The sequence below is a fragment of the Solanum dulcamara genome, chromosome 4 (genome assembly GCF_947179165.1).
Source record: "Solanum dulcamara chromosome 4, daSolDulc1.2, whole genome shotgun sequence".
Classification (NCBI taxonomy): Eukaryota; Viridiplantae; Streptophyta; class Magnoliopsida; order Solanales; family Solanaceae; genus Solanum; species Solanum dulcamara.
This window is the reverse complement of record NC_077240.1, coordinates 20,257,407-20,284,519: the sequence shown is the minus strand read 5'-3', so window position 1 is coordinate 20,284,519 and position 27,113 is coordinate 20,257,407. Positions and strand designations below refer to the sequence as shown.

General features: G+C 35.9%; 1 protein-coding gene across 1 annotated transcript; it reads left to right on the top strand.

The window, feature by feature from the left end:
* Positions 1-25,628, top strand: LOC129886860 (chaperone protein dnaJ 1, mitochondrial). The gene is made up of 20 exons (XM_055961739.1): positions 1-146; positions 1,089-1,151; positions 1,249-1,342; positions 2,621-2,707; positions 2,806-2,897; positions 3,390-3,473; positions 3,595-3,633; positions 3,730-3,846; positions 3,939-3,980; positions 5,097-5,184; positions 11,447-11,511; positions 11,646-11,708; positions 11,786-11,858; positions 13,507-13,598; positions 17,689-17,760; positions 20,221-20,277; positions 21,268-21,316; positions 21,402-21,471; positions 23,824-23,913; positions 25,021-25,628. The coding sequence occupies exons 2-20, from the start codon at positions 1,095-1,097 to the stop codon at positions 25,115-25,117; spliced, it is 1,428 nt and encodes a 475-aa protein (XP_055817714.1). The 5' UTR covers positions 1-146; positions 1,089-1,094; the 3' UTR covers positions 25,118-25,628.
* Positions 25,629-27,113: the final 1,485 nt, after the last annotated feature.

Genomic DNA, 27,113 nt, shown 5'->3' with positions numbered 1-27,113 from the left:
GGAAGAAAAAAGAAGAATATACAACTTAAAACTTTAGACCCAATAAAAGCCGCTCCATAGAGCATAAAGAGTGACATAATTTCAAGATTGAACCAAAGAATTAGACGGCAGTAGGTCTGGAATTTCAGTTGCAGATTCTTTTACAAGTAAGCCTAATTTCTCTTGGTGTTATTTGCCTTTTACGTTTTTTTTTTTAAAAAATAATTCAAAAGGAATATTACCAGTTGGTTGATTTATGAAATTTCTTAGACTGAAGTTTATGAATGTTCAAGTGGAAATTTATGATGTTCTGGTTCTTTGAATTGGCAGTGTGTAAACTTAACTTGATATGTTGTTTGTTTTCATTTTATATGTTCTTGTATTGTTATTTGCAACACAGTTACCTAAAAAATAGTGCTTTGGGCTGCTTTCTGTTGATATAGTAAGTTAAGATGTGGAATGCCAAACATTGAGATTAAGGTGAAAAATTTCAATGGAGTAAAATTTTATGGATGGGAAGTGAAAATCTTTGCTTAAAGAATTTGGTGGAAGAAAGTGTGTGTGTGTGTGTTAAGTGGTGTTGTAGTTTTTGTATCTTCTAGCTTAAAAAAGATACACTGTGTTCTTCTTGCAATTCTCACATAAAACATTAAGGGCGTGTTCGGTGTGGAGGATTGGTCAAAATTACGGGAAAATATTTTCTTTAGGAAAATAAGTTGCTTATGGAAAATGACTTTGTTAATGGAAATAGGGAAAACAAGTTCTACAAGTGGCATTCCACGTCAATTGAATCCTCCCCACCCTCCAACACATCACATCTTCACCCTGACCCCCGTAGCCGCCATCCCCACCTCTCATAGCATTTGTCTAGTTTATATATAAATGATTTTAGGATAACATTTTTTACATACATACCGAACACAAGAAAATAAACAAGAAATTCATTTATTTTCCTAGAAAACATTTTCCTTCATACCAAGTACACCCTAAAACTACAGTGGTAATTCATTGCCGAATATGTAATTATCTCATTGAACGTTTTTTTTTTCACCTGGGGCATTTCACTTAAGCTTATGTTTAACTTTTTTGGCTTTTGGAATTGCTTCCAGCTCAAAATGGGCAGACTGAGGTGGACAGGGGTTTCCCCAAAATCTATAATTCAAATTGCTTTGGTAATATTACTGAAAACTGCTGCAATATTGTTCAATTTACAAATTTATTTTAGAGAAGTGGTACTATTGTCCCTAAAATCTTTTTCTTTATTTCCAGTCACGGCACTCAGTTTCTGCAAATTCAATGATCAATAAAGGGAATGTGTGCGCACATGTTTCAGAATATCTACCTACATTACTTAAAAATCGATGTAAGAGGCTTACCTTGAACTGTAACTTGTGAGATTGAACTCTTTTCTGTGTATTAAACTCTGCAATTTTAAGGATTCTTTGCCATGACTCATGAACTACTTGTCATTAGTTGAGCTAAATGTTGTGCCCTTAGTTGTTAGTTAGGTTAATTGGGCATTGGTTATGGTGTGAAACGGTACATGAATTTAAACTTTACCTTCATTGAGTAGTGGTAACTTAACGAGGTAATAATATCTCGGACTTGTTACAAGTTTCATTGATGTGGACAATTTTCAGAAAGGTCAGGAGGGTCTAACTAATTTGTGTACATTAAGCAGTCTTGCAATAGCAGTTACCTAATTTGACACCAATTATAGAAGAGGTGGCAGAAACTTCTTACGGAATAGGTGGAATACGTGTTGCTTAAAGCTTTTGTTTAATGAGTAAAGTCGGTGTAAGCAATTTCAGAAGGTGTGTTAGGTCCATATATTATCTCTGTCGCTTGAGAAGCAGGAGGAGGGGATAGATGGCCAGAGTTGCATAGGGGTAAAATTGTTCTCCTAAGACAATAAAGCAAAATCATGTCACCAGCCATTGTGCTAGGTGCATGGTCAGAGAAATATGCATTAAATGCCTAGACACGATAGAGGGATTGCACAACTTCAATTATGGCTGATGCACTGGTTTAGTGCATAAATTTATAAAATCTTTAATTACTTATTAAAAAGAGTTCCATGCTAAGGATAAAATCATACCACTGCATAGTTAATGTACTTTCTCTGTTTTGTGAGGTAATCATCTGTTTCTTTGCCTATCCAACTAGTCTCAATATAACCATACTACTGCAAAGTCTATGTTGGCAAACCTAGTACTAGCTGCCAACATCAGATTTACTTGGACCTGAGGTGAATACTTAAACGCTAAAATATAGTTGTTAGTGCACTCAAGGGTGTGGTCAATGAAGTGGGAGGAGAGCTATGAGTTTATAGGTTCAAATAACAAAAAACACTAGGTGATTTCTTCTCATATGCCTAAACCACCAAGAACTACCGATACTTGCGTCGGTGGGAGGCAGTAGGTACCTGGCGGAATAGTCGAGGTGTGCGCAATTGGCATGGACACCATTTTCATTGAAAAAATGGTTGATAGTGAAAACTCTGTAATTGTGCATTTGCTGAATGTATGTTGAAACACCTGAACTTGACAGAAAATGTCATTAATTACTCTAACATGAATTATGTTCAGCCAGTTGAAAAGCCAATCTATAATATCATGGTTTACTTTGCTTTGTATATCAGCTTTGTACAGTTGCAGTTTTATTGATAAGCCTAATAGTTCTTCGACTAGGAGATATCCACCATCGAAGCATTTTTTCCATTCCACCGGTATTCCTCAATATCTATAGACAGTTACTTTTGATTTGCGTGTTCCATCTTATTGATTGCTGTATCATATGAACCAATTGCATCGCTTAATTTTTCAGGAGCTTGTTACTCTGCAGAACGAGGTTACTATGAAATTCTAGGCGTATCTAGAGATTCTAGTCGAGATGAGATTAAGAAAGCTTTTCATGCGGTGAGGATATTATTTGATAGGCTTTTAAGTTTGAATAAGTGGTTTTTTGATATGTTCATTTTCAGTTAAGCTAAGATGCCGTCTACTATTTTGGTGTTAAAAGCTTGTCACTGTCAATATGGCACTGCCTTTTGCTTGAATATGGATCTGTTTCCTTTTTGGTATTGAAATTCTACTAGTCATTTGTAGATTGTTTTCAATGAAGAGTCTGGTTATTTAGTGTTTGTTGTCATTGCGTTACATTAGAATTTTCTTCTTATCCCCCTCCCCCTCCCATATATGAAAAAGGAATCTTCTTATTTGTTTAGAGGTGAAAATTCACATCGTGTTGGTGTTCTCAGACAAGTGATTCAATTTTTGCACTTCAAGAATTTATTTGCTTCATTAATATTAAGCATTATCTAGCTTAGATCTGTTGCTTTTTATCGTTTTCTTCATCCGTTCTGTGCTATTTTTAACTGTCCAGTATGTTGACATCAAAACCTTTTGCAGCTTGCCAAAAAATACCACCCAGATGCCAATAAGAATAATCCATCTGCGAAGAGGAAATTTCAAGAGATAAGAGATGCATATGAGGTTTAAATATTTCTGTGCTCTCGAAAAATAGTATCATGACCATGATTGAAGAATTGTTGCATTTCCTTGTACTTCTTTCGTATGATTTTTTATGGATTGTAATCGTGAAAGGTGAATCCAGATTTTGCAAGACCCACAGAAGAGAGCACAATATGACATGGTAACATGTTTTTTCTCCTATGGGTTGTATTTTCAACTTATGCTACATCATGATTCAATTTGATATGCTACTAATGATGATTTTTTTTTAATACAGATGAAGGAGCAACCTAGAAACACAGAAGATATGAATTATAATTATGGGAATGGCAATGATTTTAGATATTCTTATAGCACACAATTCTCTGATTCATTTCAGAAAATATTTTCTGAGGTATATTTCTTCTCCTCCCTTTTTTTGTCTCCTTGTGAAGTGCAATGATGTATGGAATTTTGCTTAAATGTATATGCTACAATATCTCTCAGATATTTGAAAATGAGGCTGAAAATCTGACGCAAGACATTCAGGTGGTGCCTTTTGTGATTAATTTCCATTTGAGATTTCCCGCGAAAATGATCAAGATGGTCCTTAACGTATTGGGGTTGGTTTTCTTTGGTCCTTGATATATGCACCTTAACAGATATGGTCCTTAATGTATAGGAAAAATGAATCATTTTAGTCCTCTACCCTAAAGACTAACTGATCCATCAAATTTTCTTTTAAATTTAACCTAGTGAGATTCTGACAAAAATCCACAACTTATTCTTTGGACTTTTCCAAACTCTTGTGAATTATATCACTTGCAAATTTGGAACTTGGAGCCGGTGCCAGAGACAGAGCCCTTGACGTAGTAGCATTACTGATGATGGCGCCGGAGATGATCAGGAAAGAGATTTTATGGCGGAGGCTCCAGAGGTGAAGCCAGGTTAGATGAAGGTGAAGGACCAGAATCATTGGTGGAGAATCCACATCAGTGCTGGATTCCGGTGCTGGACTTGGTGAAATTTCGATGGATCTGTAGAGATACAATGTTGTTCAGACGGAACTCCAGGGAAAAGTGTGAAAGAAATAATTCGAATCGTTGCAATTGCTAATAATCCTTTGGCGGCTGTTATCATTAAAAAACACTAAATTAAAATAAATCAAAGAGAGGATCTGGAGGTTTGTGAATTGAAGGAAAAAGAGGGGTTTGTTAACTTACATGTTGGCTAAATTTGTTTCACTTCTTTGCTGTTCTTCAGTAGACTTTCAAATTTATGAAAGAAAGGATTCATCTTCTTGTGATTTTGTTGCTAGCAGGGGATGTGCCACCATTTTCAAGTTTTTTGTGATTCTTTGGAGATCCTTCTTCGGATGATGGAGAAGATGATTAGCTTGGGCCTTTGTTTCTGTGATTTTTGTTTGTCACGTGGTTAGAGGGTTAAATTTAACAGCATTTCTTAAAAATCTGTTAGTTAGGGTAAAGGATCAAAATGATTAACTTTTCTTATGCATTAAGGATAATAAGGACTATATCTGATAAGGTGTATATATCAAGGACCAAAGTAAACCAGCGCTAATACATTTAGGACCAATCTGATCATTTTCTCAGATTTCTCCACATTTACAGAGACCTGTTTGACTGTATTATCTTCAAATTGTAGGTGGAGCTTTCTCTCTCTTTTTCTGAAGCTGCTAAAGGATGCACAAAACATCTTTCATTTGATGCAGATGTTCCATGTGATTGTTGCAGTAAGTAAAAGCTGATGTTCTCTTTTGATACACATTGTTTAAACTATCTGGTTACGTTTTTGAAGCCTTTAATTTGTGTTGTAGTCGAATGTCCAATTGTCTTTTGCCTTGTCTTTTCTTTGTTTATTATGCCATCTCTTCCTGGAAGCATGGGTAGAGGAAGATTATGCAGTTTGTCTTGCTTCACTCTGTGTGTGTGTGTGTGGACATGTTTCTGTACTCTCTCTGTTCTTCTTGTGAGAAATATAGGAGAAAAATATTATTGAATTGTGGAAGAACAATATTACACAAAGACCCTATTTATAGACACTATAAAACAATCCTTTTCCAAGTAGGATACTATAAATTATTCCTATTCTAAGTAGGATTATGTACACCTATTCCTATTCTAACACCCCCGCTCAAGCTGGTGCATACAAATCATATGTACCTAGCTTGTTACAAATATAATTAATACGAAGACTGGTGAGGGACTTGGTGAAGATATCTGCAAGTTGATCACTTGACTTCACAAACTTTGTAACAATATCTCCCGATAGTATTTTTTCTCTGACAAAGTGACAATCAATCTCAATGTGCTTAGTCCTCTCATGAAACATTGGATTTGATGCGATATGAAGGGCAGCTTGATTATCACACACAAGTTCCATTTGACCGGTTTATCCAAATTTTAGTTCTCTCAGCAACTGTTTGATCCAAACTAGCTCACAAGTTGCTACAACCATTGCTCGATATTCTGCTTCTGCACTAAATCGAGCAACTACACTCTGTTTCTTATTTTTCCACGACACCAAATTACCTCCTACTAAAACACAATATCCGGACGTAGAACATCTATCAGAAAGTGATCCTGCCCAATCAGCATCTGTATATCCGGTGATATACTCATGGCCGTGATCCTCGAAGAGTAGTCCTTCATCGGGAGCTGACTTTATATATCGCAGAATACGAATAACTGCATCCCAATGACTATCACAAGGAGAAATCATAAGCTGACTTACAACACTCATAGGAAAAGAGATGTCAGGTCTAGTCACTGTGAGATAATTCAACTTTCTAACAAGCCGTCTATACCTTTCAGGATTACTGAGTGGCTCCCTCTTTCCTGGAAAGAGTTTAACATTTGGATCCATAGGAGTGTCAATAGGTTTACATCCCGTCATTCCTGTCTCCTCAAGAATGTCTAAGGCATACTTGCGTTGAGAAATAACAATACCTGATTTAGACTGAGCATCCTCAATACCTAGAAAATACTTCAGTCTTCCGTGGTCTTTAGTCTGAAAATACTGAAAAAGATGTTTTAAATTAGTGATACCATCTTGATCATTGCCGGTGATAGCAATATCATCAATGTAAACAACTAAATAAATACATAGATTTGATGCAGAATGCTGATAAAAGACAGAGTGATCAGCTCTACCACGAATCATGCAAACTGCTGAATTACTGTGTTGAACTTCCCAAATCAGGCTTGAGGAGACTGTTTCAAACCATAGAGTGACCTACTCGATCGACATACAAGGGTACTAGACTCCCCTTGAGCAACAAAACCAGGTGGTTGCTTCATATAGACTTCTTCCTCAAGATCACCATGCAAAAAAGTGTTCTTAATGTCCAACTGATGAAGATGCTAATGACGGACGACAACCATAGATAGAAAAAGACGGGCGGATGTTATTTTAGCCACGGGAGCGAAACTGTCACTATAATCTAGGCCAAATATTTGAGTATACCCTTTGGCAACAAGGCAAGCTTTCAATCGATCCACCTGACCGTCTGGACCAATTTTGAGTGCATAAACCCAGCGGTAACAAACGGTTGATTTTCCTGCAGGAAGGGAAACAATCTCCCAAGTACCATTTGTATGTAAAGCAGACATCTCATCAATCATAGCCTGCCTCTATCCAGAATGAGACAGTGCTTCACCTGTAATATGAGGAATGGAAATAGAGGATAAAGATGATACAAAGGCATAATGTGGTGAGGATAGACGATGATAACTCAAGAAAGTATAATGTGGGTTAGCATTTTGAGTGGATCGTATACCTTTTTGAAGTGCAATCGGTTGGCCAGGAGGAGGCAAGTCCGCAATAGGAGCAGGGTCCGGCACATGACATGAATCATTTGGGACTACAACTGGATGCAGGCTACGATGATAAGTCAGAAGTGGTGGTGCTACAACTAGAGATGTAGGAGAGACCGTAGATTCCTCAAAAATTGGTACAGGTAAGATTATAGTAAGGTTGAGATTCAAAGAATGTGACATCGACGGACATTTGAGGGCACGAGGGGCTAATTTATCTTTCCCTGGGGCTAAGTTATGAACAAAGCATGTGCTCCCAAAGACATGAAGGATAGAGTAAAGATGTGACTGAGGAAACAATATGGAATGTGGAACTTGATTCTGAATGAAGGATGAGGGCATTCTATTAATTAAATAACAAGACGCAAAGACTGCATCTCCCCAAAAATGCAACGGAACATGAGATTCAATGAGAAGAGTGCGAGCGGTCTCAGTGAGATGCCTATTCTTCATTTCTGTTATACCATTTTGTTGAGGGGTGTACGGACAAGATGTTTGGTGAATAATTCCATGGTGAGTCAACTCCTGAAATTGGGAGGATAAGTATTCTAAGGCATTATCACTACGAAAAGTACGAATAGAAACACCAAATTGATTTTATATTTCAGCAAAGAAACTTTTGAATATAGAAAATAACTCAGAACGATCTTTCATTAAGAAAATCCAAGTGCATCTTGAATAATCATCAATGAAACTAACAAAATAACGAAATCCTAAGGGTGAATAACTCTACTAGGACCCCAAATATCAGAATGAACTAATGAAAAAATGGACTCTAAATGACCCTCAATACTACGTGAAAATGTAGCACAAGTGTGTTTCCCAAGTTAACACGACTCACAATCTAAACTAGACAAACTAGGCACCATTTTTTGCAACTTGGATAGACTCGGATGTCCCAAACGTTTGTGAATTAGGTCTGGAGGATCTGTAACGGAGCATGCTGTGAAGGAATTTTGAAGAGGTAAGATAGTAAAGGCCTTGTGATTCATGTCCGGTGCCAATCTTCTGTCCCGTACTACGGTCCTGTATGAGAAAAAAATCATCAAAAAAGAATATGCCACAATGTAAGGCACGCGTCAAACGACTAACAAATGCCAGATTAAAAGGGGAGCCAGGGACATAAAGAACAGAGTCTAGAGTGACAAAAAATAAGGGTTTGGCTTTGCCAACCCCTTTTGGTTTTGTTTGGATCCCATTAGCTAAAGTAATAGCTGGAAGAGATTGTGAATAGACAAAAGTGATTTATTACCAGATATATGATCAGAAGCGCCTGAGTCCATGACCCATGATCCAAGAGTACCAGATTGTGAAACACAAGCAAAAGAATTACCCTCAATAGAAACATCAAGTTTTGCAACCGAAGCTACTTGTGGTGACGTTTTCTTACTTGCTCGATACTGGAGGAACTCATCATATTCTGTATGAGCAATATGAGCATTATTGGATAAGTGATTAGGCTGAGCCACATATGCTACTTGTGGAGATGTCTGCTTACTTGCACGATTTTGAAGGAACTCACTATATTCCTTTAGAGCAATAGGATCATAACAGGGTGGTGGACTATGTAAAATATAACATATGTCACGAGTGTGCCCAAGTTTATGAAAATGACTACACTTGGATCGAGGTTTTCCAAAATGCCCTTCTCCTCGTCGATTCTCCATAGATTGATATGTTCGTTTTTCTATGGTTTGAGATGAAAGAACAGAGGAGTCAATGGTGGGTGATGAGACTACTTTGTGACTGGGAGGTGCGGCAAGACGAAGTAGACGAGAGAATAATTCATCAATTGTAGAAACTATAGGACTAGCTAAAATATGATCACGCACTGAATCATGGTAAGTAGGAAGTCAAGCAAGTGTAAGAACTAGAAACGTTTGTCTGTGTTCTTGTTGTTTTTCCACATTTGTAGTAACTGGCATCAACGTTTCAAATTCCTCCATGACTGCTTGTACCTGTCCCAAGTAGACATGTCGGAATCTTGTTTCTTTAAGTTGGTCATTCAAGCTATCACACCATAGAATCGAGATATGTCATTAGTGTATAAAACATGAGCCTTTTCCCAAAGTGAATAACATATCTGGGATGGGCGAAACAAAGGCATCAACTTGGAATCAATAGATCGCCATAGGAGACTACATAATTGAGCATCAACCTTCATCCATTGTGCTGTGGCTTTTGCATCTTCCTCACTAGCCTTTGCCTTTTCATCTACCACATAAACATTATTGGTTAAGTGATCTTGGACGCCTTGACCCTTACACCACAACTCAATCGAGGAAGCCCAAGCTAAATAGTTTGAGCTTCCCATTAATGGTTCCGAAGTAAATCATAGGGCTTGAACTTCCTATATTTTTGGAGCTAAAAATATCAATCCCAAAAGACATATTATGAAAACAAAAAGAAAATATATAGGAATCTGGAATCTTGAAAAGTCAGATCTGTCCAGAAACTGAAAAAGACAGATCTGACTGTCGGAAAAAAGGTTCAGTCGCCGGAAACTGGAAAAGACAGATATGATTGCTGGAAACTGGTCGGAATCAAAATATAAATATATGGTCAGCCTCGGGATGCAGAGGCGACCTCACTGGAAAAAAAAACAAAAAATTCGAAAGTTCGCCGGAAACTGCCACACGCACCGGAAATGGACTGGGTTTTCTTTCTTGTAAGTTTCTCACCAATGCTCTGATATCATGTGAGAAATATAGGAGAAAAATATTATTGAATTGTGTAAGAACAATATTACACAAAGACCCACATTAGGGTAGAAGGCTAGTTCATAGTCTCGTTATTCTTCTCTATTCATAGGCGTAGTAGTGCATTACGATCTCTTGCGCTTTGACTTTTGATTTCTGTTATTTCTGTTATTATTTATTGCTTTCTATGCTTTGATTACTCAATTTTTTACCTGTGACGCCTTCATTATTTATTTAATCGTTATTTGTTATTTGTATTTATTTATTTGTATTTATTTGTTATCTATTCGTTATTTGTTTGTTGTTTTTCTCATAAAGCTTTTAATTTTCTATTCTTATCTAACATTTTTTATGCATTTATGCTTTTACTGAGCCGAGGGTCTCCAGGAAACAGCCGTCCTACCTTGATAGGAGTAAGGTCTGCGTACATTCTACCCTCCCCAGACCCCATGTTGTGGGATTTCACTGGGTTGTTGTTGTTGTTGTACTCTATTTATAGCCACTATAAAACAATTCTTTTCCAAGTAGGATACTATAAACTATTCCTAATTCTATTTCTATTCTAAGTAAGATTGTGTACACCTATTTTTATTCTAACACTTGTCACTAGACAAGTGAAGGGAGCAAAAGACTGCTAGAGAGTTCCAACATTCATGCTTTTACTCTTCTAGAAATACAGTACTATAGGGTCCTGTCCTAATGGTTAAATTAGTACATTGATCATAAAGGTCACCTGGAAAGTAGGGTTAAAATTTTTAGGAATGAGGCTACTCTATTTTCATGATAACGGTGCTTATACCTGGAGGCACTATCTGGTTTCATAGGAAATGAAAGAAAATAATAATTTAGTCTATATCTCAAGAGGGAAGAAGTAATGTAATTGTATTCAATCTATTCAGTATTATATGATGTAGCTTGACTTGCATGAAAAATGATGAAGTTACTTTGACTTTCAACTACTCCCTCGGTCTCATTTTATGTGACACTTATATTCAGTCCTAGAAAGAATGGGATCTTTCTATAGTTAAAACCAATTTTAGGCGTGATTTATGGCTACACAACTTATTGTATGACTTGTTTTGGACCAAAAAGTCTTTCTTTCTTAAATTTTGTGTTCTGTCAAACAACCCCACATAGAATGTAACAGGGGAAGTATCTTTTTTGTTGAATTAATCTTCTGAGTTGTATAAATCGGTTTAATCAACAAAGTTCATGGTTACTTTGAATTATTGTTGGAATTTGAATTCTTAGTATATGGACTATCACTGTTTTTAGAGGTGTCCATTTGTGATAATAGCAACATGAAAAGTGCATCACATCAAATGGCATGGAGTGTTTCTTAATTGTTTAGACCTAATGGGAGTTTATTGTGTTCATTGACAAAGTGAATTTTATCCCAAAACTTCCTCTTTGAAATTCATAGTTTTACCACACTTCATGATCTTAACTTTAACACTGTGTTATCCTCATCCTCATTCAGATGGTACTGGCTTTCCATTGAATTCCAAGCCAAAAGTATGTCCAACTTGTCAAGGAATTGGGAGAGTAAGTACATTCAAATTTCTGACTGTGACCTCATCATATCAGGCTTAACATTAGTGTTCACCTTCCCTTTTGCCTGATAATCAAGCAATGTTCAAAATCTTTATGTTTTATTCATACTCTAACTTATTCGTCAGGTTACCATCCCTCCATTTACAGCAACTTGCAGTATTTGTAAAGGATCTGGACAAGTCATTAAGGTCTTGATTTTGATACAATGAACAACTCTCTAATATGATACAAAGCTTCAAATAATCATTGCTTGGTTTTCTATTAGGAACGTTGTAGGGCATGCAAAGCATCAGGAGTTGTTGAAGCCATAAAAGATGTTAAAGTAACTATACCCGCCGGTATGCATTGGTTTTTGCTTTCCAATTTAAGTGCTACCATAAGGAGTTTAGTTTATTTCTAAGCTACATCTGTGTACTTCAGTTGATGTTTTGTGTATTCTGCTTAAACAACTAGATGGAAACTTTGTTAGTTCACAATATTTCATATATTCGTTTTTCTCCTCTAGGGTGGGGACTGTTCGGCTTGCACTAATTTCGAGCTTAAACAGCCCAAGATGGTTTTTAGGTGTAAATACATGTGGGGTAAACTATATGGATACAAATCCCCATGCTCTAGTATGATAGAAATAGGATAAGTTTTTCGATTATAATAGGTCAAGAAATTTCTCAACCACTTGCATTTGAACCACCTCTTTTTTAAGTAAAAGCATATGAACCAAACTTTTCAACGAAAAAAGGATGCAGGGGGTGGGGGTGGGGATGGGGGGGGAGGTATAAGATGATATTGACAATGGGGAGTGTTAGGGCTATATCACTTAAGTTCAAATGTTGAGAGTATAACATGTGGTATTTTGCATCATACTTCTGCTATAAAATATACAAATTGCCAATTTTAATAAAGATTAAGCCAATTCGGTTGCTTTTCCACAAAAGATTTGATCATATTGTCGTATTTGACTCTCATCATACTATAAACCTCCTAAGTATGGAGAATAGTTTTCTTTACCAGATGTGTTCTGTGTTGCCTGGTAAGGTCCTGAATTTGGAGTGTAGAGTACAACCTTGAACTGAGAAGATTTAGTGTAGTAAATTTAGAAAGATGGTTTTACTAAAGGCAAATATGAAGCTTGACCTCAGATAATTAAATAAAGATGGTTGAATAGAAGAATCTGATAGGTTTGCTATGTGATAAGGAGATACTTATCAAAGTGGAAAGGTAAACTCTATAATATGGTTGAGACCAAAAAGGTTATGCAGGAGTGAATGTCGAACTTGTAAGGCCTACATATCCACAGAAAAATATCTCAGAAATGCGGATGTTGAGATGATTGTTTGATTATATAAAATTAGAGATGACCACATCCAACAAAGGTTAAGGTAATACATATAGGCAATAAAATGAGAGAAGGTAATCTGAGATGTTTTAACCATGTTTTACGTTAGACCTCCAAATGCATTGGTTCATAGATGCGAACTATGATGATTGGAACTTCTAAAAGGAGACGGGGTAGATTTAAAATAATGAAGTTAAGTTTCAAAAGAACCCTATAGTCTCTTGGAATCCATGTTGATTTAGCTACGAACAAAATCAATGGAAAGAGATGATCCATTTAGGCAATATGAACTAGCTGGATTAATGCTTAGTTGTTGTTGTTACACTTACATGAGGTCCGGTTTATCAAAACTCATTTTACTGTGGTTAGAGGCTTTATGTCAATCTGACTACATATGTGGGACGTAGGGAACTACTTTTAAAAACCCGTTAGTTTGCCTTAAAAATTAGTTAGTACTATAATAAAAAGAGCTGAACAGATGTAGATGATTCATATTGTTGACCACAACTAATTTCAGCATACCTGATTGATCCTATGTTCATTGGACGAGTAGACGTTTCCATCTGAATCTTTTTCTGATTTTCATTTCAGTAGCTAGGTCTAAGAGCATAAATAGGATTATTGTGATGATGTTACTTTCCGTGATGGATCAGGTGTTGACTCTGGTGATACTATTCGTGTGCCAAAAGCTGGTCATGCTGGCAGGCGAGGGATGCAGCCAGGCAGCTTATTTATAAAGCTAAAGGTGCATGATCCTCATCTGATCTAAGTCTTACTTCTAATGTATCTTCTGTATTGGGTCAGCAAATGTGCTTCTTTGTAATTGTTTTGGATTTACTACCATGTCTGTGACTTCAAGTAGACGTTTACTATCGAAGATCTCCGACAAAGCTTCTGTCTTCTTCCATCTACGAACTATGTTTCCTTGTGTCTTAGATGCTTCTCTGAGGATCTGGATTATCCATTCTGTAAGTTTTGGTACCAAAATTGTACACTTTTATTCATCCATATAGATACAAATTTATAGTACAGAAATAAACTAACTAGCAATCAGATCCCTTGATTCTAGGAGATTTGAGAATCAAGGGATGATTTTATTTGAATTAATATCCTAAACTAATTAATAGCATATCAGATATGATTTTATCTGATCAAAATTCACACTGGAAAGAGGATGTACTTTTATTCATAAAAAACTTAGGTAACATGAGTTTCAAATAATGAAAACTAGGATGACCAAGTCTATAGTGCCATAACATGACTTTATTATCAACTTGAACAGAGTTCAAACAAGCTGAACTAAAATTTACTGAACTGTCCCCGTTTTCAAGAAAATAGAGACCTTCAGACTCTCTAGCATTGCCAATCATCCTCCCCGAGACCTTGTCCTGAAATAGAGTCAAAGATAGGACGACAATTAAGGTTTTGAGTCAATTTGCTGATGGACAAAAGATTATGAGACAATTTTGGAACATGAAGGACATCAAAAAGAATCAAAAGAGGGGTTAGTTTGACTATCCCTTTTCCAGCAATTGCTGAAAAGGAACCATCAGCAACTTTGACTTTTTTATTTCCTGCTGAAGGAGTGTAAGTTGAGAAAAAATGGGAATTTCATGTCATGTGATCACTAGCCCTTGAATCTATGATCCAAGGACTTACACCAATTGAATCTGTACTCACAAAAACGGATGGTACATTACCTGTTTGGGAAAAAGAACAAGAGGGAGTAGAAGGATCAGATTTACTGGTTTGGAGGACTTGGAGGAATTTGTGCAGGAGCTCTACTTGTTCCTTAGTGAATGGTGGCATTTCTAGAGAAGATCGCAGCCCTGGTTCTTCACTGAAAGGCCTGGCTGCCATTGTTGTCTGCCCCTTTTTTGTTCCAGCTAGACGGTTTCCCATGGATATTCCAGCAAGTCTTACGAATGTACCCGTATTTTTTGCAAAAATCACACCATGACTTCATTGTTGTCTCTATCGGAACTTTGTTAACAGAACACTCGACTTCTATTGATGCCGCTGGGTGACGTAGCCCAGTCAATGTTGTTTTAGTTACATAAATAACCTTGCTCTGATACCATGTAAGTTTTGGTACCAAAATTGTACACTTTTATTCATCCATATAGATACAAATTCATAGAACAGAAAATGAACTAACTAGCAATCAGATCCCTTGATTCTAGGAGATTTGAGAATCAAGGGATGAATTTATTTGAGTTAATATCCTAAACTAATTAATAGCATATCATATATGATTTTATCGGATCAATTTAAATCCTACAAAATCATATCTGATCACACTTAGATATTTACAAATCAACACATTCCATGGATCTCTTGCTGAAGAATGTCCTTGTAATGGCATTTCTGCTTCTCTAGGTCCACTCGTACCAAATCCCTGTCGTCCCTGAGATCTTTTCGACGTCAAAGGATTTGAAGCCCATTGCGAAGATATGATATTCTCCATCGTCTAAAGCTTGGAAAGAAAAAAAGAAAAAGCTGGTAGGTTTCCGATGGTTAGAAGGACCACCGGAGAGGAAGGAGAGAGTCTGGTTGAGGGGTTTTATAAAACCTCGGGTTGGTGCCTGGGAGCATCAGAGGGGAATGGAAACTGAAGGTATTTGAAAACTATGTTGGCTTTTCCAGCCCCTCAATCTTACAACAGAACTTACTGAATTACTTATGAAAAAGTATTATTAAGCAATTAAGATGCACACTGAATAAACCATCTATAATTATATTGCTGACAAACAAAAAGTTATGGAGTAGAGGTCCATCGGATATCTGATAGTGATAAGTTGATGTACATTTTGTTAGTTGTAATTGGATCGGGAATGGAAAGACTTCACATCAACTCAATTAACATCTACTTCGTGAGTGCTACGGAACAATATGTCCAAAAAGAAAGCTGATAAGAGAGTCTAGCTATTTCACTCTATGCGAGTAATAAAGTGGAAGCCCCCTCACGCCGATCAAAAAAAGAAAGTCTCCCAGAGATATTTGTTAAAATCCAATCTAACCAGCAAGTCTTGAATATTTTGCTGGTTAGATTGAATTCTCATTTTTTCCGTGTGTTAGCCCATGAATATTTTGGTGATATGGCTTTCGGTTAATTTTTTTCCGAAACCTTTAGGGGACCCTCCGTAAGTACTAGAGGAGTAGCACGTGAAGCAGTACGTGAAGCCTCGACAATTTTAACGGCATTTTTGGGCATTTAGGAGCCACACAAGCGAAATTAGACAATTTTCTCATTTTTCCATTTGTGTTAGCTCATGAATATTTTGGTGATATGACTTTCGATCAATTTTTTTCCGAAACCCTTAAGGGGACCCTCCGTAAGTACTCGAGGGAGCAGTACGTGAAGCCTCGACAATTTTAACGGCAATTTGGGCATTTAGGAGCCACACAAGCGGAATTAGGCGATTTTTGCATTTTTTCGTGTGTGTTAGCCCATGAATATTTTGGTGATATGACTTTTGGTCAATTTTTTTTCGAAACCTTTAGGGACCCTCCGTAAGTACCCGGGGGAGCAGTACGTGAAGCCTCGGCAATTTACCAAGCTCTTGATCAGCGCGGTATTCACCTTCACTTTATTCTACCCTCCTTAGCCTTTATCTTTTCTCGATGTACTCTTGGCAGATTAAACTCAAGCAAGAACTGCTTGAATAAGAAATTGTTCGATTCAATAGCAGCTCCTTATGTTTCTCCAAAAATTCATTGCGAGGGGATGGAGGCTTTCTGAAATTTATGTGCCCCCTTAATAACTTAATTGAAATATTTGAAAGCGAGTAGGGATAATCATTGATCATCATACTGAAGAATATGACTTAAAATGAAAGCTATGTTAGCACACTAGTGTTGGAGCTTGGACCATTGCTTGAACAACTGATTTGGCTCAAGACCTTCCACGTATGTCCTAAAGCTATGTTACATGGACTGATTTATGCATATTGGCAGGCATGCAAAGCGGGTGTGTTTAAGTATCATGCATGGTAACTGCAGTTTTTTCTTGTTGGGCTAATTTATAATATATTATATAGAATCCAGGTCATTGTCACCAAAGGTAAAAGCAGAGGAAAGTATTGAGTTTCAGCTGGGGCTTTGAGTGCAAAGTGCAATCAAAATTCAGAAGCATGAGCTTTAGCGAAGAAAAGCGCTACAGAAGAATAAATAAATGTCATACAAGAAAAATAAATATAAATACAAACCTCAATTATGTGGACTTAATCATTGAGAAGATATAACTAATGGAACATATGACGTAAAAGCCATGCTATTCTAGTTCAACAAGCATTTTAAATTTATGATTCAGATCCAATTTTTGTTTACATTAGTAACTTATGTTCTTTTACTAAATTTATGTTTTCGTATTCCAATTCACCTAGATATTCATACAAAAGTGTCCTCTATTGCTTTGTCATTTATGTTTGCTATTTAATGTTGCCCTCCTTAAGACTGAATCCATTGGAAGTTGAGAGTTGAGACTCCCTTGATGCCTCTACTAAAGCTGTAAAGCGCCAGCGAAGTGAGGCGATGGTCAGGCACAGAATCTGGCCTGCGCTGCACTAAGCTTCAGGGCTTAAGCACGTTTAAGTGGGCCTTTAACAACATTGATCGGGTCAAGTACCTATGTTTTTGTCGCACCATTACACATAGTCACGTTAAGACAAATGAAATATCTTTTGATAATTGACTACTTGGGCATACAGTTGGTGCCTTTCTGCTATCAGTTAAGATTTTCCCTTTTTTTTCCTTTAAAAACCTTTCGTCTTTGGGGTCCTTTTTGTTGACTGGTTTAACTGTCTACGTGAAAACTTCATGCCTTTGTTTCACAGGTTGCTAAAGATCCTCTATTTGTTAGAGAAGGAGCTGACCTTTATGTGGATTATCATATCAGCTTTACAAAAGTGAGAATAAATTCCATTCTTTCCCTTCTTTTTGGCATGCTAATAAAAGTATATGCTTTACCATATACATTTGCTTCGCTGTTGGCAGGAAGGTATTTGGGTTGTTCTTTTTTCTTGATAAGTTCAAACGGATAGTTGTGCATAGTCCTTCATTCTACTCATGTAATTGAGTAGATCCTTGACACACTCTCTCCCTTTTTTCTCTGTGCATCTTAATCAACGTAAACCATTTGTACCATTATCCAGAAAAATAAAAAATAAAAATCATTTCTTGTTGATAGCATTATTATCTTCTCAAAAAAAAAAATCATTAGTACCATTATCAAAAACGACTTTGAAGCTCTCCTCAATCTCTCTCTTCAACAGTCCCATCACCAGATTCAAGCTTTGATCATCATACTGAAGAATATGACTTCAAAATTTCATCCCATTCTAGTTGGCAACTATTTGAGGTTGTTGAGTTTTTTTTTCGTTATCATTAAATTTAAAAGGGGATATATTAAAAGATAGCACTAAGAAAGTGCTGTAAATATTTACAGGGAAAGCTACATTACAGATTGTGTAATGAGCTCGATAAGTCTATCATGTCTTCTATGCCATTTGCAATAGCCAGATTACACCAAAAAAGCAATAGAGATTCGTTCCATATGGACCACCAAATAGCTGAAGGAGCTGAATGCCATATTTTCATTTTAATCTTTCCCAGACCTTTCCTGTACCAGTACTGCAGCAATTCAGTAGTTACCTTTGTCCCCATTTGACCCCCAAAGCTTTTTGTGAGAACCAGATTTCTGAAGTGAGTGAACTATGAATAAAAAGGTGATTAATATCCTCACATTGGCTCTCACACAAAGGGCATCTATTGCAAATATCCTTTTTTTGGGGGGGAGATTCTCGTGATTGAGGCATGCGCCATGTACAGCCAGCCATGTGAAGCATTCCACCTTCATAGGTGCCATGTTTCTTCAAATGCACTTCCATGATCAATTGAGGATGAAATTTGAGTTCCTCAAGAGTTGATAACAAGCTTTAACTGTAAATTACCTTTAGCGTCTCCCTTCCAGAATAAAGAATCAGGTTAGGAGATTAAAGGAGATACACTTTTCAGCATCTGAAGCGTTGAAGAAATGCTGTCCACCTCTACAATCATTTATGCTTCGCCTGATATTGAATTCCAGTCGTGTGTGACCAATAGTCTGAAATTGTAGCATCTGGATTCTCTGCTACACTGAAAAGTATTGCAAATTTCTCCCTTAATATTGCTTGACCATGCCAGACATCCACCCAAAGCTTTACTCCTGCCATTACCCACTTGAAATGAAGAGTTGGAGTAAAATGTGTTTCAGTGAACTCTGGTGCTTTTCCAAGTTCCATTAGGGCTGTGAGTTTGTGTCCGCTAGGTTGTCCAATGATTGAGAAGCCTATATTTTGCAGTGATAACTGTTCTCCATAGAGCATCTTCCTCGGCGGCAGATCTCCAAAACCATTTTTGCAGTAAGGTGATGTTTTGGACTTTCAGATCTTCCACTCCTAGCCAGCCCTTCTATCCCCCTACTTCTATCCAAGTTCACTAGGTTCCACCTAAACAAATTAAAAGTTTTGTGCTCTCTGTTCCCTTGCCAGAGAAAGTCTCTCCGAGATTGCTGAGTTTTAAGTGATACTGATTAGCAAGATAACTGGATGAAGATAATACTGAGTGAGTGGGTGCTAATGCTGGTACATGGGAAGTGGGGGTTGGATTGCAGATGATAGAAGTATCTTGTGGTGGTCTTCTGGTGGTTTTATTTTTCTTCCCTCTTTTTTTTTCCTTTCATTAGTCTTCCCCTGGTTTATCTGGCTATATTTATGAGTTGGCTGATCATTGAATGGTAAAAGTTTTAAAGAGAGAGAGAGAGAGAGAGAGAGAGACAAAAAACAGGGTCGTTTACTGCAGAAGTAGAAGTTGGCATATCTGACAGAAAATAACTCGGAAACTAGAACAATAAGCAGCTGGAGGGATCTCTCGCTGTCCAAGCCACTATCATGCATAGTATTTATTTTAAGGTTCATATATCTAAACTATGATAGTTTATGGCACTCTGCTCATATGGTTGGCAAAGGCCAACTAACTGATTAAAGAAATGTTGACCGGTTGGTAAAATGAGTATTTGGCAGACAAAAGATGTTATATGTAGCACACTGGGGCACTTTCATAGCAAAATATGTAATATGTACCTTGCCTTCTACCTTTCTCATAAACAATCTATACGCAGTGTAGCTGGGGCTCCATGACAGTATGTGTACTAGAAAAAGATGTTAGAAACCTGATTGAATACCAAAGGAAGTAAACATCACAGGATACTAAGTGCATAAGACCTGAAATAAATGCTTAAAGCTCTTATATTCTGTCATCTTTACATATGCTTTTGTGGTTTAAAGTAGAAATATGAAATTTAGTGGTCCTTTATTGTATTTTAATAGGCTATTCTTGGTGGTAAAGTTGAGGTACCAACTCTATCTGGAAAGACAAAGATACAGGTATGGCGTTTTATACTGAGGTTTGTCTATCTTTCGACATTTTTTATTATATTTATTATCATGGCGTAAAAATAAATTAGAATTTCAATGACTATAGTGAATTATTTGTCACCTTGATTTTGGATGTGTCTGTTCAATTTATTTTTTTCCATTCTGATTGTTGATTTTTTAAACATCTTTTGACTGAATGGCGGTGATTTTGTATGTTTGCACCCAAGGTTGTGGCCTGCTTGATTATTTGCTCAAGCTCTTGGGGTTTACAGGGTTTAAACAGTAAGGTCTACATGCTCTGATTACATCATAATTATAAGAAGAAAATCAATCTAATTGATCCGAACAGATGTATACCATATTTATAAGATCCGAACGATATCTACAAGACCCTAACAATTTTAATATATTTATTTTACCCCCATTTGAAAACTTGAAAAAGAGTTTTAGGGTCTTGAGTTAGACTCTCAACAAGAATTTTTCCTTACAAAAAGAGGTAGTGATATTTTAGCAAAAGACAAACCTAACTCCAATTCTCCTAAAACAGAGAACCATTTCACTCCACCCATAGTTTTCTGAAAATAAACGAAAACAACTTCTTCTTCATTTTTTTTTTCAAAAAAAGTAAACAAAAACCAATTCTCGTTGAACAAAAACAAATTGTTTTCTAATCCATACTAAGGAGGGAAGATGAGATGAAAGATTGTATATGCTTGTAAACAAGCTTGGAATTGGCTTTGGGAGTGAACATCAATTGCGACAATTCAATAAAAAGACATTTCCATCTCTTCTGTCAGGCCTTTTCAGTTGTGGAAGTTGCTTTACTGTTTCATATGTTGCCTGAAAAATCAGCAGCAGTCAAGTGCCTACTCCTTGGTGTTTTTCTTTCTTTTTTTTTAATATTTTTTTCTTCATGTGCTAGAACCAACATATTTCTACTTTTTTGAACTCCCTTTTTTAACAAAGCTTGCTGCTATTTTCTATTTCTGATCTTATTAGGTACCCAAGGGAGTTCAGCCTGGACAACTTGTGGTACTACGAGGCAAAGGTATCATAGCTTTAGTTAGAGTGAATTCTAATCTGTTTGTAATACTTCCTTCTGAGCAATCAGACTTGTTGTCTGTCATACTTAGGTTTGCCAAAGAGTGGGTTTCTGGTGAATCATGGAGATCAATATGTGCGGTTCCGTATTGACTTTCCAACGTATGTTTCTCTCTCAACTTTCCAGATCTTTTTGATCCTAAATCAATGATTACAGTTCACTGAACTCATTAGAAAATCAGGCAAAATTGACAATATTAACAATTGCATTGCTTAGAGGAAATACAAAATGTCATTAATGGGGTTTTAAGCTAATAAACTCAAGGATGCTACCTGAACTGATTTATATTAAGTCAAGTGCCAAAATTAGCCACTCTTGCATCCTCATGGGCAACGAGAACAGGAAGAAAATGCTAAGTGACTTTAAAAAGGATCATCGATCTGATGTACAAGAACAATTTGTATCAACTCATCCAACCTTTTAAATCATTGCAAGGGCATGTGTTCATACAAGTAAATAGGTATTTTGTTTGGGATCATGAACATTCCCCAGGCAATTGCACCATTAATATCTCCGAGAGATTCCTTTGTGAAGTGTGAACTGCTTTATCTTTATTCAAAATTCTGCAGATGTTTAAGGATTGGGGATAGTAGGAATGACACCGTGAGCATTAAACAACTTGGTGTTCAGTTGATAACAGGTTACTAATGTGTCAAAATGAGAGGATGATAGATTCATTCTCATAATTAGTGCGTTGACTCAATTCTACTGAAAAATCTTAAATCAAATTTTCCTTATCTGAGCTGGTAAGAAACCTTGTATGATCAAATGAACTATAAACAAGCAATACCTATTGTCAGGTATGAAAATGTCTGGGCAGTCGAATTGTACATTGAATGCATTGACAGATTTATAATCACTTGCTCTTTCCTTTTGTTTTGTTACTATTACATTTATCGTTATATTTTACTTTTTTCGGAAATATTGTTATTTGAGGTTGAACCAATCTGGTATCAGTAGTTTCTAGGTGTTGGTTATATTGAGGTATTGATAGATGTGCGTTAAGTCATACCTCCACTTAAACCCTCATTATGGGGTTAGGCATTAGCTGTCTACTTAAAATGGTTTTGCATTTGGTCCTAAGGGTTGCCCTGGATGGATTTTTCGGTCACCCAAAAAAAAGAGTTAAAATGTTACTATTGATTATTAAACTTAGGGCCAGTTTGGCCATGTAAGATGTAATCATGATATGAAATTATAGGAAATGAAGTTGAAATTTTGTTTGGACATGCAATTTGGATTTTTAAGTTGCATTTTTTTACCCATAAACACAATAATCCCAAAAGTTGTGATAACTATCAAAATTGTATAATTCATTATACAATCTTACCAATTAAGCAAAAGTTCATAACAAAAGTATAATACCCTACCACAAATATATTCAGAAAAAAATACAACATTTATTGATTGAACTTTAGTTCAATAAAAAGGTAAAATTGAACATGAGTTGCTAGTGTACTACTCTTTAATATAACATTGTGATGGTGTACAACATAATATTTATCTATCAACAAAAACAACACTTTTGTAAAGAATTAGACATGTGACGGAAATGATATCAACTATAAATTTTGTTTGCCTATGAAATTAACGGTTGGTAATGAAATTGTGTTTTTTTACGAACTTGTGGGTCAATTTTTTTATTTGAAAAATGTGAAATCATGATATGAAATTCCCAAATCAAACTTTTTGGAGAATTTGGGATTTCATCTCATGATTTAAAATCATGAGATGAAATCGCATGTCCAAACGCTGATTTCATCTCATGATTTCAAATCCATAGATGAAATCTCATGTCCAAACGCCTACTTAGCGTGTTAGGGAATTACGTACTTAAATATATGCTTGAAGTGTGGAAAGTGAGTCTCGTTATTTTTTCTTATTAGTAGGCGCATTAGCGCATTATAAATTTGTTGTGCTATGATTTCTGTTATTAGTTCTTACTCTTTGTACTTTCAGTATTCTATTCTATCTGTGTCACTTACGTTAGTTGTTTTTCTCATATTGCTTTGTACTTCCTGTCATATCTGACTTGTTTTTATGCTTTTATTGAGCCGAGGGTCTCTCGGAAACAGCCTTCCTACCTTGGTAGGAGTTAGGTCTGCGTACACTTTACCCTCCCCAGACCCCACGTTGTGGGATTTCACTGGGTTGTTGTTGTTGTAAGTGTGGAAAGTGAAGTAGTTAGTTGAAACTATGTCCTAATATTATAGTTTGAGTTAGAAAAAAGTTTTCAACTTGAAGAAAGGGATCATTCTTGGGATGAATTAACAAGGAAACAAAGTAGATCAAGTATTACGGATGAAGGGAGTGGCTTATCAGATGATATTCTTCTGACCAAACAGTTCTCATTTATTTTTCTATTTTTATGTTGTTCATGAACTTCCGCAAGAGTTTGCTGCATGAACAAAATTTCACAGATGCTCTTTTTTCTTCTTTTTTTCTTTTGGTAGAGCATTGAATGAACGGCAGCATGCTATAATGGAAGAATTCGCACAGGAGGAAGTTGTTAATGGAAATTACATGGATGGAGAAGTAAATTTGTAAGTTTTCTTCTTTATTGCCTTTGAAGGCATGACATGACTCTGATCTGTCAGTAGTATTTGCTGTACTTAGCTTTCTTAAACTTTTTTGGTAACTAATTTAAGAAGACTATAACTGGAAATTTGTGCTATCTTTGATGCATGTGAGTGTTCCCATGAATATTTGAGGAGTTCACCACAAGTACATACTGTTAAAAGACAATTGAAATAATTTTTAGTAAGTTATTTTTCTAGCCAAAAAAAGACTGGAGAAAATGGGGTTAGCCTTCTCTCCAATTATTATGCTATACCGTAGATACGTGATCAAAATTATGCTGGCTTAGCGATTTCAGCTACTCATTGAACTTCACTAACTATATCTGTTGGTTTCACCGTTTGTTTGGAGGTGTATTCTAATTTTTGGCAAGATTTTTGTGATCCTTTTTCAGTTAGGCCAGATCCAGTAGTTGGTTGGCAAAATATTGTATACAGCCTGAAAGCTATGTGTTTTTATCTCTTTTCGGCTGTCCATTAAGTTTGTTACTTCACTTCCACTTATTTTTCTTTTTAAATTTCTATTGTGGTAGGTTTCGTAAATCATGTCCTTCCTGAACTCGGGTAGAATGCCTCATCACTTTCTTGTTTCTTGTTTTCACGAGACCCTTTTTCTTTTCATTATGTTAAAATGCATGTTATGTTTATTATTGGTGGAAAGAGAGTATTAGAACTTTGCTGCTTGTTAGAGTTTTATATAAATTTGATATCTATTCTTTCAAGCTCTTCATTAGTCACTGGAACTGGACATAGCTTTCATTTTTCTTTCTGAGGAGTGGAGTGGGGGTGGGGTGTTCTCAGTTCTAGAAATGTCCGCGTATGCTTTCTTATCATGAATGTTTATACTGTTTCCGTATGTATATTAGAGCTGTGGTAAAAAATCTATACAATTTATGCAACCTACATCTTTATTACTGGAGATTGGCTGCACAATATCATCTTAGCTAGGCATAATGCTTTCGTGTTTTCTCACTTTTAACGGTCTGCTTATATAGTCACCATTCTGAATGTGGTGAACATTCTGGAAACGGTTAACAGGCTTTACCAGCAGCTCTCAACTGGTTGAACTTACAGGTGGCAGCAGTTGCTTGAACGTGTATCGAGCCCAAAGTTTGTGGTTGAATTCTCACTTTTGATAATGATTATTCTGTTGTTAATCAAAACACTGTGATTCTGGAGGCGTCAGCTGTCCGCGGCAGATGGTTGATATAATAGAAGAATCCTCGAGCCAGCTGCTTTCAACATCATACCTGCACAGAGTTTGCTAGCCTCTGATTTCAGTCTGATCTGGAGTGAAACTTACCAAAATCACCGCCCTAATAGCTATATCACATACACATGGTAGAGCCATTTTTTACTTCACTTTTTGCGTCGAGTTCATATTATATACTAGCATTTAACATGCTTATATAGTTGTCCAAGGCCTATTTTATCCAAGGCCTGAGAAATTGAGTTTATGGTTGTAAGTGTTGCTGTATTTCTACATACAATAATTGTAGAGAATTACTGATTAGTCTGAAATAGTTGCAGACTTGCAGTTGTAGTCTAAACATGTTTTTTTTTTTTTTTGAGTAGTGTGGAGAAGGAAAAGTTCATAGGATCCTACTTCCTTGTTTGTCTTAACTATAATTGTCTTTTTCCGCTTTCATTGTCAATTAAGGAAAAATTTATCATTCTGTTAACTCCATTCACATGGTATGCCAAACACTTGATCCTAAAATCCACCTTTTCTTCCTGTACGTAAAAGAAAGATCCTGCGCACATAAATATGGTAATTGATCCCTAATATGTATCATATTTCTGCGAAAAGGGTCAAAAGTATTGCATTTTTGTCTCTCCATTATCTTTTGGTATCAAAATTGTTCTAATCGTCTAAAAATTGGAACACACTTGCCCCTCTAACTTGTAAAGGAAGGAGTAAGAAAAAATTAATAAAAAGCTCCAACCCCTGGAAACCAATAATATATCAGTTTATTTTGTTCAACCCCCGCATTAAGTGAATTTACCAAAAAAAAAAAAAAAAGGCAATTTGGATTCCCCCCAACCCGTCACAATCATTGATGTGCAGATTGTGTCTACATGACGATCAATTTTAATTTTCTTCTCCACCAATCACCATGGTTCCGTAAGAACTTCATATTGAGAGGCCGCCAGCCCTGCAATAACATAAACATCAGAAATATGGATGGGAAGATCAAAGAATGGTTGGTTTCATTAGTTTCAGCCCAAAATCTTTTTCTCGTTTAACTTATACTATACACCAACAGCAACTTGGCGGAAAATGGGAAGGAATTAACTAGTACTATATTAAAAGTGTATTTCTGCTCTTTATTACAAGACTTTGCTTATGACAAAATCGTTTTTTCTCCATTTTTCTTTAATTATTATATCATTATTTTAATAATATTAAATATTGATAATAATAAACATAATAATAATTAAATGGAGAAAATATTCTTATTATGATTAAATTACTACATGGAGAATCTTTTTCAACTAAAATAGACTTGATCTAAAAAAAATAATCAAAAACCTTCCAAATAGTAGGCAAAAAAAAAAAGTTTTAAAAAATATTCAAAAAATAGGCAAAAGAGGTCCAAAAAACGTTCAAAAAAGGGCAAAGTTTCTACTAACACTTGAATTCGTAAGTTTATGGAACACTTCTAAATTAATTATCTTTACCTTTTAAAAAAAAACCCTATAATTCTATTTAAAGAAATCCTAATATTTTACACCTCAAAATTGTCATTTATTATTTTTTAATCTATAATTTAATATTTAATTATAAATCTCACTAGGAATGGCAAGTGAAGCCTCTAAATGAGGGTATATGATTCCAACAAAAAAAAAAGGATGGTTCTTTTGAGGTCACGGTTACTAAATATTTTGGTTATAAAATTTTGGTTTAGGAGTTTGACTTTCTATTCTTTTTCCAATTTTAAGACTTTTTCTTTTTGTTAGAACTTACCCCTATTTTTTTTATCATAGTTAGAATTACTTTATTTTGGTAGAAAAAGTTTGTTGAAAAAAAAATCTCTTTAATATTTAGTTAATTATTTTTTGGAGGAAAAATTTAAACTTTTATAAATTGAGGATCTTTTTTCTAAAAACAATAATAGAATAACATTTTCAATGTAATCATTAAATAGTTCTATTTAGGGGGGGGG